This window comes from Contarinia nasturtii, unplaced genomic scaffold (genome assembly GCF_009176525.2).
Source record: "Contarinia nasturtii isolate CC-2019 unplaced genomic scaffold, AAFC_CNas_1.1 Cnas_scaffold_695, whole genome shotgun sequence".
Taxonomy (NCBI): Eukaryota; Metazoa; Arthropoda; class Insecta; order Diptera; family Cecidomyiidae; genus Contarinia; species Contarinia nasturtii.
In genome coordinates, this window is record NW_022198046.1 from 6,827,330 (window position 1) to 6,842,275 (window position 14,946).

The 14,946-nt window shown below is 33.3% G+C and overlaps 2 protein-coding genes and 1 non-coding gene across 4 annotated transcripts; all 3 read right to left on the reverse strand.

Annotated features, from left to right (window-relative positions):
- Positions 1-126: 126 nt before the first annotated feature.
- On the reverse strand, positions 127-8,045 carry LOC116341399 (carcinine transporter). The gene is made up of 12 exons (XM_031768479.1): positions 4,353-8,045; positions 4,044-4,274; positions 3,775-3,954; positions 3,421-3,679; positions 3,178-3,361; positions 2,870-3,052; positions 2,556-2,777; positions 2,310-2,480; positions 2,200-2,248; positions 2,025-2,142; positions 1,679-1,739; positions 127-1,621 (listed from the first exon to the last, which is right to left on the reverse strand). The coding sequence occupies exons 1-12, from the start codon at positions 4,404-4,406 to the stop codon at positions 1,390-1,392; spliced, it is 1,944 nt and encodes a 647-aa protein (XP_031624339.1). The 5' UTR covers positions 4,407-8,045; the 3' UTR covers positions 127-1,389.
- Positions 8,046-8,097: 52 nt separating this feature from the next.
- LOC116341398 (importin subunit beta) lies at positions 8,098-13,464 on the reverse strand. 2 transcript variants are annotated; one of them, XM_031768476.1, is made up of 5 exons: positions 13,056-13,464; positions 11,823-12,064; positions 11,520-11,700; positions 9,239-11,424; positions 8,098-9,119 (listed from the first exon to the last, which is right to left on the reverse strand). In XM_031768476.1, the coding sequence occupies exons 1-4, from the start codon at positions 13,096-13,098 to the stop codon at positions 9,239-9,241; spliced, it is 2,652 nt and encodes an 883-aa protein (XP_031624336.1). In that variant the 5' UTR covers positions 13,099-13,464; the 3' UTR covers positions 8,098-9,119. The 2 variants fall into 2 exon arrangements, with proteins under 2 accessions (XP_031624336.1, XP_031624337.1); XM_031768477.1 differs by having other exon boundaries at positions 9,243-11,424; positions 13,056-13,463.
- Positions 13,465-14,266: 802 nt separating this feature from the next.
- Positions 14,267-14,407, reverse strand: LOC116341472. Its single transcript, XR_004201164.1, has one exon. It is a non-coding gene; the product is annotated as a U4 spliceosomal RNA (small nuclear RNA).
- Positions 14,408-14,946: the final 539 nt, after the last annotated feature.

Sequence of the window (14,946 nt, forward strand, 5' to 3'; positions counted from 1 at the left end):
ATGAAAATTGTACAATCTGAATATACCTTTATATATTTTCTATATGTATCCAAATGAAATGGATTGATTTTCAATAATTAATGAAAAACAAAACAAAAAATACAGAATGAATTTTAACAATTGCCTTCTATATTTTGGACAAAAAAATATATATATGATATTTTTTCGCGAACTTTTTCACTGGTTAGAGCTTGGCGAATGCAAATGGCATCATTGTGATAGGCAAATTTTTTGTATTCTTTTTTGTAGAACGATGGTTTGCATTTAATAATGTGCCGTAATACAGAGAGTATATGCATCAAATAGGAAACTGTATTGCATTTCAACAAATGACATTTTTTTGTTAAAAATAAGGGATGGAGGGAAATATGAGAAATTTGATATGCAAATGACACACATCGAAATATTTTTATCGACTCATTTAAAATTTCATTTATTGATTATTCTTGTGACCAAAAGGAATTTCAATTCTCATAAATTTATTTGAACGTTTCAAAATGAATCAAGCTGATCCATTTGGATCGATTTCATCAATGGTATTTTGACAAATTAACCGGAAAAAGCGTTGAATAACAACGAACATTTGAATTGAAATGTATTAAATTTTTAAATGATATTTTGGCTTTGCAAATTTTTACATTTTTCAAATAATTTGATTCGAGAGGCCGTTTTTCAGAGCGATATACGTGAGAATGAGCGTTCCTCCTCACATTTATTGCTCTAAGAAACCTTCTTACTCACGTCCTCCACTCCAACGAAATTCAATTTGTAATTCGAAAGATGAATACGACAATATGCTATTAAAAATAATATATATAAATAAAATTGTCGTAGTGCATATATTTTGTCTCTGTCAATGTTTAGCTGGTGTATCCAATAAATATACTTTTGTTTTTCATTTTAAAATAAATCATGCATTTTTTTTGCAACAATCATTAAGTTCAAATACAAATTAAAAAAAAAAATCATAAAAAGAAAACATATCTCTCCTTCAAACCCCTCCAAACAAACATTTTATGAATAGGATTTAAAATGGTTGAAAACAAATCTAATAATGCACTTGCTATCTCATATAAAATATATATTTTTCTAAAGGAATGTATCTAGGTGACGCAATGTAATTCGAGTATATCGATGCACAACTCTTTTTTGTTGAGAATGGACAGGAAATAGTCTCTTGCGTCGATATACATATTTTTACGAATTGCATTGACTTAATTAATGAATGAACAGTGTAACAGAGTAATTGTTAAGTTCAACAAAAACATGCACTTAATTATTATTATTAAAATTATTTAGCTAAAATTAATGAGATCCCCTTATACACAATATATATCTTGTTACAATTAAATAAAGATTATTTCAAGCAAAAAATCATTGCATTTTATTTTAGAACCAATATGTTAATTTCATTGCACCTTCAGCCTTTTGTGTGTTAATTATGCTGGCTTGTCGAACAAGATGTCGCATTGATGGTCGACGCTGTCTTGCGTCCAATGGTGTTTGTTCCGTTTCGGTCATTCCGTCCGGCTCCATTAATATGCTGCCCAGTGTATGCAATTCTAATTCTGGTGGCAAATTATCAATATTCTCATAAGATGCATCATTTGACGGCTGTGGCCTGTGAAACGCATAGAGTTTGAAATGGTTTTTTTGTTCATTATTTTAGGTTGATTACCTGATTGGAATACATCGAAAACAGTCCTGTAAATCCCATTCTTTGCCAAATTCTTCACCCTCTTTAAGTATATGAAAGAAAAATTGTCGGAATTACTTTTGATGTCTGATATGTGACAAGAGGAGCGGTCTCACAAGCCGGAGGAGCACTGAGTAGATCACCTCCTCCGTGAGAAGCAAATTATTAAAAGTTAAAAAATCTATAATCATAATATTATAATTTTTTTTTCATCTTTTTTTTGAGAAACAGTCTCTGATTTCGGAGAATATTGATTTAACTTGTAGAACAATCAAAACTGACTCCTTGGAAAAACGTTCAATCTATCGCCTCAAGTATGCATACTGACCTTCAAGTGTTTGTGGCAAACGATGATGCAAGGTCTCAGGTAATCGTAATCCAGTTATTCCACCGAAAATCGATATGAATCCCATCACGACCAACGGCAATCGTAAATTTTCTTTACCCTACAGATCGAAAATATATATGTGAAAAGTGAAAAAGAGTATGAAACGTACTCATACCAAATAATTGATAAACGGAATCACAGTTAAACCAAGTCCTCCTACATAGCTGGAGAGAGCAATTTTTACTTTAAAGTACACACTGTATAGTATATTTTTATGTAACATACGAGGATGTACCGATACCGACGCCTCTCACCGACGTTGGATATAATTCACCAGCGAATGGATAGATTATTAAATATGATGCTGAAATCATTGTTTTCGACACCAAAAAAATGATCAAAGTCTCCAAGGTGGCTTCATCCGGTACCAGAACCGTTATTATGGAAAAAATTCCACTAAACAAAATTTTAATGTAAAAAAAGTAGACATTTTCGAAATTTCTATGTTTCACGGGCGATCAGATAATTTACCTCAAAATCATGAGCAAACACAGTGGCCAACGGCGACCCCAACTGTCCATAATGAACCAACAGCACAAATAACTTGGAATTTCAACTACAGATGATAGGAAAAAACTCAAATGCTGATCATCACCCAAGGATGGACCGTAGTAAGACAACCCGAGGTACACCGTTTCGTTTGCGAACCAATTCAGCGTGATTAACAGAGTTTTTAGACGCATATTGGGTGTTCTATGAACATAAGATGGTTGTAAACAATTTACTTTAATTACAAAGAAATACCCAATTGGAATATGTGACAGAGAGTATTCCGAATGATTTACCTGCATAAATCGAAACTGTTCAGCGATTTGACGTTCTCCTTCACACGCATTTTATCTGCTTCGACACGCTCATGCAATTTTATACGAAAACTATTCGGTAACTTTTTTCCATTGACTCTAGCCATAACTTCCAGTATATTTAAAGCTTCTTCAAATTTTCCTTGGGCCAATAGCCATCGTGGACTTTGAAAAATTGACAAACAACGAATAATCAATAAATAAATTGAATTTTATGTTTTAAATAAATTATTTTCATTTTGTTTTGACAAGTTTTATATCGTTGGTTGAAGAAAATAAAACACACATACCTTTCTGGCATAATGAACAAGTAAAGAAAATAGAGTATAAACGGTGTCGATGTGTATAAGCACATTTCAACCCAATTCGGCACTAAATATGTTACACCAGCTAACATCATAATGCCAAATGTATAAAATGTGCAGGTCATCACCGTAACAAATGACCGATAATCTGGACCAACTAGCTCCAAAGCTTAAGAAATTGATGACAAATGTTAATTTCAATGCAAAATTAAAATGGTGTTCATTTACCGATGATAAATGGAATTTGATAAACGGCCGGAATGGTTAAGCCAACGATTACTCTTGAGAAGCACCACATCCAAAAGTTGACACTTGCAGCGGTGATAAGACTTCCCGCGATCAATGTGGCCAAACATGCAAAGTATGCAATTCGACGTCCAGCTCGATCGTTCAACATCCCAAATACATAAACGCCAATTGGGCCACCAACGTTTAAAGCACTTAATCCAATAGTTGGATAGATATCATGATCGCACACCAAATCAAACTACTTAAAATATTTTTACAACAAATAAAAGAGCAATTGGTTAATTTAGTTTCTCCGTTGTTTCACAACGTTCAGTGTTTCGAATAATTCCTTACATCGATTACAATTGAGGATGTCACGTGTGTTTTGTTATACACCCATCCGTTGCGGCACGATTCGGTCGGCCATGATATGTTCGGTTGCAAGTCAATTGAATCTGGGTCAGAGATATTGAATAAGTTTTCCCAATCGATTGCATATCGAGCACATTTGCTGTGTTGCATGACACCATTTTCCTTTTTTAAATAATAATCAACATTTAATTACACAAAACGTATCGAAAAACCAATTCGAAATGGAAGTAATTAAATATCGAGTAGCTCACCACTGTACTTGGTATGGCCAAGTTTCGAATTTGTTCTTCGGTCAAATTAAATTCACTCAATTGTGGTACATTACACCAAAAATCATCTGGTGTATCAGTCATAAATAATTGATTGAATGCACAAAATCCGCACGGTATACAGGCCGGTAAACAAATGAACCACAGCAACAGCTTTTGATAACACCCAAATTCACCCAACACAGGAAGCAAATCGTCCAAATCAAGCGGTTCCTTAATAAATTTGATTAGATTTTTATTTATTTATTGTAAAATCACCGATTTTGTTTCTTTGTTTTATCAGGCACTTACATTTGGCGTCACATTTTGTTCAAGATTTAAATTCGATTTCCGCGATTCGGTCATCGCGAAAATAAATTGCGTTTACCCTTTGTATGAACAGAGTCAACTTACTTTCGACACCACACAATACATTCTAATTACCTTAAAGATGGAATAAAAGCGTGTGACATTATTTCCGAATGAACATTTTTCTCTTGTTGGACGATATTGGCAAACGGATTTAGTGAATGTGCACCTTATGTAAACAAATGCAACAGCAGTATCAATAACACATATTTGGCGCAATGTGGAATTGTCGTAACATTGGTGGGATGCCATACAAGTGCTAAATCGTCGATTCCAAAATTGCATTCGTATGCAACACTTGATTGTAAAAGGGTAACAATTGTTGTGGCTATAAAAAAAACGACAACAGCAATTTTGCAATTGAAGTCACATCGGTCAAGTAAAACAAAGTGCTGAAAACAAACTCCAAATTTTTTCATTCTCATGCAGTCATTTATTTGATTTATTCATCAGCATTCATAACATTTTGGTACATTTTTTTAATGTTTCGTTTATCATTTAGTTTCATTACACATAGATTTACATTCATCTAATTTGTTTGTATGTTGACTACGAACATGTCATAAATTTTACACATTTATTCAATTTGACTTAAATTTATTTTCGATCGATTAAATCACACAATTTGATCATTTGTTTGTTTTGTATTATGAAAATAGTTTGTTATTTTATTCGCAATTTCACAATTTCAACATTCAAACATTTCAAAAAAGAAAAACGGAAAGAGAGAAAGATGATAAATATTATTATATCAAAGATGATACCCACAATGGGATTAACAAGTGAAACTACACAGACTTCACGAAGTTTGAGCATTTGATGATGAACACCGCCATAAAAGTGAAGCGGGGTGTTCAATGCCGAAAAAATGGCAGATTATTAAAATCACATTCATGCATTCAGAATTGGTTTTTCTCACATTTAGATTTGTTAGTATTATTATTATTATTTTTAGTATGGTCCACGTTCATTTATTCACACAATTTTAATTTGGCTCATGTATTCATCATGCAATCACAATTTGATTATTATGTAAAGTGTTTTTGTTTTCTATTTAGAATTTCAAAAGGAAAAAAAATGTGTGATTGTGTGTGTGTTTATGAGAATGGATCATCTTAATATCATTTAATTTATTTGTATTTTGTTTCTCTAGTTTAAATTAATGCCTATAAAACTAAAAAAAATCATTTAAAAATTGAGAAGGCTTAAGTAACATTTAAGTTTACTGACACATCTTTTATGTTTTTGTTTATTATTATTATTTTAAATTACATTTCCCTATGTCAAGAGGAAAGATTTTAATGGCGCTGATCATTACAGCTAAAAATACTTTATTAATTTATTTTGTATTGTATTTGTTTTTGACTTTGCTTTCAATTTAGATATTACGAAAGCCTTCCCAAATCACAGACTCGTTCACGATTATTTTTTTTTTTTGCTTTTTTATGATTTTTTCTCTTTGTTTTGTTTGTTTTCTTTGTTATTGTTGCTAACTCTTATAATCTAATTTCAATTGTAACGATTTCACTCAGATTTTCTTCTCCTTCTTCATGATACATACTATTTGATGGAACAAACAAAAATTCATTTGCATATCACACCCACAAAATGATATATATATATTATATATATGTGCTCATCGGGAGCCAAACATTATTTTCATTCAACAAAGAGGAAATTGCTGTCAAAAATACTATTTTTAGAATCACATAAACCGGGTTAAATTAGCAAGAAGCGAAAGTATGTTCGATGTCAGCGACACCGAAAATATCATCATTTCCATGCTATTATATGCTTTCGATGTAGTTCAGGCGTAAGATGCAACAAAATTGATTTATTGCATTTGGATATGTCGACCAATGATAATAATTAAAGTCATGTCAGAAATTTATTATTTAATGCAAACATTTGAGAAATATAAGATTATGATGTGCGCATAAATCGCAGGAATGTTATCGTATACAACAAATGTTGTCACCTTGAAATAAACAACAATTTTAATTTTGACACGGAATTTTTATGATATCATTTTTGAACAAATAAAAAAATGTGATTTTTTTCCTTTTGAACACGCGATTTCTCTCTCTATTTTTCTCGTCTCACATTCGACAACAATCGCACTAATAATTAAATGTATTTGATCGAAATGATTCTTTCAATTTATTTCCATGGGAAAACCATAAATTACGCCGTTTTCTTTTTGATCATTTTTTTCTTCTTCTAATTTATATCCAATTATTCGAACAAAATAAGTGAATTAGTTGAATCGTACATTGTCTAATACATAAATCGAATAAAAAAACAGATGTGTGTCAAAGAAAAAAAGAAATGAAAAATTCATTTTTTTTTATCTTATTTGAATTTAAACAATTGCAACGAAAAAACCGTCACTTAAAAAAATTATAATACAATAATGTTTATCTTTTAAATATCGCGAAATTCTTGTGTACGATTCCACATGTACGATTTATAGTTAAACTTGTGTTTGTAAAAAATGGCAAGAATGTTCATTCACTTATTTTGTTTCGATAAAATTATTGTATTTGATTCACAATTTTTTGAGGTTTGTAGAAATAAACAATATCGTCGCTGTATCAAAAAGAGAACAAATTTATGATTTTCACATTGTGAAGAAAATTAATCATATAATCTAAAACACAAAGCACAATTAAAGACCAAAAACGGCATTTTCTTTAGATTATTACTTTCATCAGTTAGTTTCAGAATGAATTTCTGCTTATTGTTTATCCAGTTCGATTTTAAAAATATTTTGGTTTTACTCGATAATACTCAATCGTTCATGATGAGTTTCTGTTTGCTCCGTTGAAATTCGAGGCGGATCGAAACTTAGCATGGATATGATGAGCTAACAACTTGAATTGTCGTTGGTCGAATTATGTTGAACTTGTTTCTTCTGTTTTTCATTATCTGGTACAATTGATTAAATATCATTTTTGTTTACGTTTGTCTTATTTACGTTGTAAGCGTATTTCTTTGGAATATTCCTAACAACAGCCGTTTGTGATCTCGATTGTTTCATGAGATTACACACTAAATTTTATTTTTTTGTTTAATTGTAATTGTATTGAAATTTGTTACCATTATTCATTTTAAACGTATTTTAAGACTCTCTCACATTCAATAACACCTGCGCTCATGTGTTTTTTTTAAATCTAGGCTTGTTTTATTTGCTGTAGTTTTGTCAATCACATTCAACTTACATTCTGAGGCACTCATTTACTTAAGTTGCTTCGAACAAACGAAAAAATACCTCTCCCGCAACAATTCTCTCTCTCTCTCTATCTCTTTCTCGCTTTTCATCGCTTGGTTGCACGCTAAACTCTCTTATAGTTTAATGTTTCTTGTGTTTTCATCATCTGGTTGCTGTATATCATTTACACTGTGACTTTGGATTACTTAAAACACTTGCGTACAAATAACACATTTACAAAGATTCATTTAAACACAATTGTTCTCCTGATTTGCCCCACTTAATACTAATGAATTGTTTTGTTGGTTTGTTTTCTTATGCGATGTATATTCTAGACTTTTTATTTGATTTACGTTTTTTCATTTACACATTAAACGAGATTTTTTTTTTAATTTTTTAAACATAATTTTTCATTCAGTCATTTATACAATGTTTTATTTTGCTATTTTTTTTGTAATGATTTTTGTATGGATTTTGTTTTTTTTTTTTTCATCAAAAATATAGGCGATACATTTCACTCCATTCATTCGAATAAATTGTCGAGATGATGAAATGAAGAATTATTTTTTTATATCTTTCTCACATTCTGCGTTTAATAAAAATGAATCTTCGTTTTTACCATATTTTGTTTCATTTGTATCTGTCTCGAACGATAAAAATGAAGACTCAATTCCATCGAATTAATATCGGAAGCACCATTCAATAATGTTTTTGAATAAAAGTAAAAACTCATTAAAAATTGCCAAGAATTAACGGAAAAAAATAATCATTTTCTTCCTCTTAATTAAAAAAAATTCGATGGAGTTTACTTGTACAAATTTTTGTTTGTTTGATGGAAAGTGCTTTGAAGAAAAGACGGTGAATTCTCTAGGCGAAATGTATTGAGGGGACACGGCCCCATGCGCAAAAAATGCTCATTCATAATTATTTACAGTCTCTCTCACTTTCATTCTGGTGTTTGGTTTTCAGTTTGCAATATACTCACGTTCTCATGTTAAATAAGATTTCAGTCATACAAAATACATACAAGATTCGCTGTCACACGGCATACATACAATGAAAAAAATTCAATAATAGCATTTTTCACCCTCAGACACGCAAAATGCTCACGTTACCCATTCTCGCTCTCTCTTTATCTATCTTCTCTCAAACTGAAACAAAAGCATTCACTCTTTCGTTCACGCTTAATCATACACATACACACAAATTTTCTGTTAAGATTTTCATTTGCTCAACGCATATTATTTTTTTTTTTTTGATTTTCTTATTAACTAAAAATTTGTGTTATACCACTTGAACAGAATTTTGTTTAAATTATTGAATTTTGGTTGTTGGATGTGTTGATGTTCCATTCACCAATGGGCCATGGATGTGGGGAGTGAAGCCGATGCGATCTAATGCACGCCAAATAAGCAGCAATACATTTATTGTTTTGTCTTCATTGATAGGTCCAATGGGTTGTTGTCAATAGCTGCTGGTTGAATTCGGCTGGAACAAATCTATTTAAGATAAATTCAAAATTTACAAAAATAAAAACGACAACTCACAAACATAAACGCACACAAAAATAAAAAAAAATACAAATCGAAAAAATCATGCAAAAATGTTTGAAAAGTACCTACCAACTGCTGGCAGCGATCTGTTGGATGGGTTGATCTCGTAGCTTTTTAATCTCCTTCGAAGCCCAGCTTGACAATTGTTTCGTGCGTGAAACACGAGATTTACGTCCTTCTTGCAATAGCTTACAGATGTGTTCATTGTCGATGAATGTAAGCAACGCTGGACCGAATGCACTGCATAGATCGCCAACCAAACCAGCCATTACAGCTGTGATTGAATCATTGATTTCTGGATCTTGGGCGATTGCTACAAGATATTGAATCATGTGCGGTACATGATTTTTGAGTAGATCAATATCTGGATTTGGTGCACGTTCGGTACCCTTAAGCCCTTGTATGATGCCTGTATATGCTTCCAATACACTTTCACGTAGCTCATTCAAGTATTCAACCAATTCATAATCGTTTGTATCAACTTGCAATGTGGATGCTTCTTGAAGCATTTGAAGAACGATCATTAAATATTTCTTGAAATCGGTGCCAATGCCCAATGCCATGTCACCGAATGCTGACAAAATTTGCGGTTTGATGTTACGATGCAAATTTGGCAAACTGAGATTTTCCAAAAGTAATGTCATGATCTCATCACAGTATGGTGCGATTTTGTTGCGAAGTATACGACAAATGTCACCAGTTAAGCCAACAGCAGCCACACATACTTGATGTTCTTGGTGATTTTTCAATCCCATGTACAAATATGGTTTGAATGCATCCATGTATTTCAAGAATTTATCATTTAATAATTCGGCCAATGTGGAAACGGCCATCAGTGCATCTTCTTGTACATTGCCCGATTTACCGGCACTGGTACTGAACATGGTAAGCAATGCACCCATAATTGCATCACTGATTTGTGGTGCATCTTCTGGTGTAACACGACGCAATACTGATTGAAGTGTAGCACACAAAAGTGATTGCAAATCGTTGAATTGATAGCGATCGCTGTGTGTAATCTGTGATTCCATTTGGAGCACATGATTGAGACGTTCAAGAACGACCATTGTTGTCTTTTGAACAACGGCATAACAATCGTTTGGTGCATTTTTAATCATGTCCATCAATGCTTCGTAAGCGGCTGCACGCAAATTGGCTTGACCACAATCCTGTCTATCAGTTGTTTCCAATAATTGTTGTACGATAAACTCGAAATATTGACTCAAGCAGTTTGTCTCTTGCATACCTTCACCGTTATTCTCTGGATCGGCGGCTGCTTCAACCAATCCAGTAAAGGCCCAGCACACATTGGCCGCAACACGTGGTTCGGCCTTAAGACCCCGAACGAGTGCTTCCAATAATGGTTTCAAGTATGCTTCATTTATAGCGGCCGATGGGCATAATTCACACACTCGACCAAATACCCAAGCAGTTGTATCACGTACCGTTACACTTTCGTCATACATAAGTTCGATCAATGTTGGAATGGCTTGTTCAACAAGCGGTTTTGTTGTGGTTTCATTGATACCACCCAAAATCGAACCGAATGACATGAGAGCCGCATCACGGAAACGCCAGTTCGGTGATTTGATGTTGTCTTTCACAAATGGCAGTACAAATGGTACGATGTCTTCTTCGCAACATGATGATAAAATCATAATACAAACACTGGCTGCTTTTGACGGATTCCAATCGTCTTCGTCATCATATTCCTCTTGTTTGGTCAATTTTTCCATGAGAACAGGCACCAAGTATTGCAAAGCACCGCGTGCATAGAATTTCGATACACGAGCCGGTGGTCGACCATTTTCTGTTGCCTCTTGTGTTTCAATGCTTAAATCGATCTCTTCGTCGCCAACGTTTGACCAAAATTCAATTCCTTGCAATGCCACTTGATCGTTGTCCGATTTCATCGCTTCCAATGTGATTGGGAATAGAGCTTGGGCCATGTATGGTTCCATATATTGATAGTACAATGTTAAAATTTTTACCAAACATTGTAATGCGGCCACAGCGATTTGTGAGTCGGGACTTTGTGTCGATTCGCACACCACTTCCATAATGTAATTTCGTTCAACTTGTTTATCGAAATTTGCTTTTGTGAATTCGAGCGAATTGTGCAGAGCATTCGTTGCGGCTAAACGAACATGATTACTTGGCTCGTCTTTACGCATTCCAAAAATAATGGCGGTTAGAATGTCATTTGATTGGCTCTCCAAAACACCAGGTGCAATGTCCTGACAAATGTAACCTACAATTGAAAAAGGGCAAATCAAACAAATGTGATTAGAAAAATTGAATTTTGTATTTAGAATCGGTAATTTTGATTGTTTGCCATCGACTTACCAATGGCTTCTAGAGCCGATTCACGTGACCGTTCGGTCGTATTTGCCTCGGTAACTTTGCGAACCAAGATTGGTATACATTGTCCCCACAGATTAACTGGTAGTTCAGCAACTGCAACTGATGCCACACATTGTGCGGCCGATGATGGGCGGGCAGTTTCCGTACCAATTGCTTGAAGTATCTGTATTAAAAAGAAAAATACAATTTAATCGACTGTTGGCATTTGAAACTCAATTTCAAAATTGATTTGATCGGCTAGCTCATATCAAAAAAAATTATCAAAAAATTGGCATTGATACTCACGTTATTTTTTATGTATTCTCGTGTTGGTTCCGGAAATGATAGCCATCGATTGTGATATTGTTCGGTGATGGTGGCATCTTTGCTCGTGAGATGGTTTTTCAACTGAAGACCAGCTGCTGTTCGTGCTACGGCGCTACAGTTTATATTGGCCAACACCTCCGATAATGCCTTCAGAAATTCAGAAAGATTTTGCTGTGCTGCATTTTCCAAAAACGTTTTTGCCGCCAACAATTCATTTTGGTCTGTGTACGTGTCGCATAAAGAAATAAGAGGGAAATAAAATTAGTCGATGCGATAACAGAATATGAAAATAGTTTGTCGTCAAACGAGTATTAGAGAGAATCACTCAAAGAGAGTGGGGGATAGAGCAAACAAAAAATGTTTCAAATAGCTCTCATAGTGTATGCTAATCAGCTTCAAAAAAATCTCAACGAACAACGGTACCAAAAGAAATACGCAAAAAGTGTTGTTCTCGAACATGCTCGCTGTGAGTCAAAACACACGAACGAATACAAGAAGAGAAAAAAAAAAACTCAATACATACAGCTATTGCTCAAGTATTTTGTTGTGTAAATAACGAAAAGTAAAATTGCAAAAAAAATATACAAATATTATATCATTGTGTTTTGAATTGAAAAGTAGACTTTTGAAAATCAGTTGTCGTTTTATGTGCATTCAATAAAAATGCCTTTGATTTGTCTCAAAATCCGCTTCATTGCATGTCTACCCTTGAGACGTCAATTAGGTTAGGTCAATAAATTTTTCCACTACATATCTATACACACAATAAAAAGCGAAACATAGCTGTCCATACCAGCGCCATATTCGCATTTGCCAACAATGAGCGCACACACACACACAACACTTTGACGCGATACCAAATCAAATGCATGATTTTATTAACGCTCATTTCTTCATTTTTTCACACAGACGGGGAATTTCGTGTAGAAAAATTGCTTTAATGCTATGACGAACAGCGAAAAAAAAACAAAGATGGTTCGCGTTGAATTTAATTAGAGCGATGTGAAAAAAACTTTTGATATGCGCCAAACTTGTGAATGTCATTGATTTACGTTCGAAACAATAGCCTAGGTAACAGCACGGATGACGACAACGACGGCATCACGCGAAACAGAAAAAAATGTCTCTTTTTTTGTCTATCACTAAATCGCAATTTATAGCGTTTGCACAGGGAACGAATGAAACAAAAAAAAGCAACATGGTTTCACTTACCTGGTGACACAGTCTTTTCTAGAATCGGTACCAATTGAGTCATTTTTGTTTTATTTGTTGTATTTGACGACGAAACTTGTCTGATGCAAAAAAAAAATTTGCTCGATTGAAAATTCACCCAACGAAGCGAGAAAAAAAATAGAAATGAACTTTTTTTTCTCTCTTTTAGAATAATGAAATCAAATGTTTCACGTTTGCGTTAGATTAGCGATCAGAATGATAAGTTTTCTTTCGTTTTATGGTTTTTTGTTTTAGTTTGATTGAAAAAGAATAATAGATAAAAATTAAACACTACACCGGCTATGAATGTAAAAAAAATTTGCACATGGATTCACGTTTCGCGCAAGAAAGAAAATGAGTGATGATGTTCGTGTCGTTCGAAATCGTTGAGAGAGAGGTAGTTCGTTTTCAAATAGATGAATGTCAAACGAATTGAGAATGGCTGTACATTTGTAGCGTGTGTATGAGTGTGGCTTTGCGCGCCTTTCTACAATCCTCTCCAAAAACGTTCAAATGGATGCGTCCAATGACATGTGACGGACTCGTTCACAGCATTCGATTTGAATTGTTACAACGTTTGTTAAACTTTTTCATTTACTTATTATATTTGCGGATCATAAAATAAAATAGGATGATGGTTTTTTTTAAATTTATATTATTATTCAATTTTTTCCATTTATTCCAGAACAAATTTCCTTTTGTCAATTTTTTTTGTGCAATTCAACAAAACCGTTTACGTTCAATAATGTGATCGTCAACATTGAACGTCTCAACGTTTCATTGTTCATGACTAGTTTTTGCGTCACAATTGAATAAATTTAGTGTGTGTATGTGTTCTTGAACGTGTATAGGAATTCAATGCCTAGCATAGAAAGTGTAATGTTGTTGTTGTCTTTGTTCGGCCGTTGTTTTTCAGTTGATATTCGCTCAATTTTTTACACTGTATTAAAGAATGCGATGTATTTATGTTTCTTCAATTGCTACTGATGATTTGCAAGCGAAAACAAAACCCATATCAATGGCAATTAATGATTCTGTGAATTTAATCTCTTGCGTTACTTATTATCTTATGAAAAAAAATTTAAAAAAATTTGCAACAACTAGGTTAGATGGAAATCAGATCGTTCATAGGAAAGATATCCTTTTATCTGTCGCTCACTCTTTTCGTCAAAAGAGCACCAATCTGATTTGATTTATCAAGAGAATAATTGGTTCTTTCGAACCTGCAAAAATTGCCGTAGCCGACGGTTTTTCACGTCGTCATGGCGGGATATTGGTATATAGTTTTCAATTAGCAATGACTGCAACTCGGTAGAACCTCATTGTTTACAGTATTGCCTCTGCGCAAAGTTAGCTACATCCGATGCAACTCATCTTATCTATGCAAAATGCAATTACATTTCACTGGTGAATTATAAAATTTTACCATCACAATGAATTTGCAATTTTTCATGTAAAAAAATATATGCAAAACACATCACTGATTCTTTTAACTGGTATTCGTACTCACCCTTTCGCTTATTTCGCAATAACAGCTGTTTACCTATTGTTGCACGGTCATCGTTGCGTTTAAAACATTCAAGTTTTTCCAATAAAACAGCCGACGTTGAGTTGTTTTTCATTTTTATTTCTCTTTTTTTTTCAAATGTTTGAACAATGGATTCAAATGATGTAATTATTATTATTTAATATGTATGCTTATCAAACTGTTGTCCACAGGAGTTTTTCTTTTCGGAATAAGTCAATCTGTTTGATGAATTGAATATTGATTCTATTTTTTTTGTAAAATCTTCATTGAATTTCTACAATATCTTGTTCCATTTATAGCCAGTATAAACATTTACAAATTTACTGGTGGAAATTGGTAATTCTGGTTGTAATAAGAAAAAAT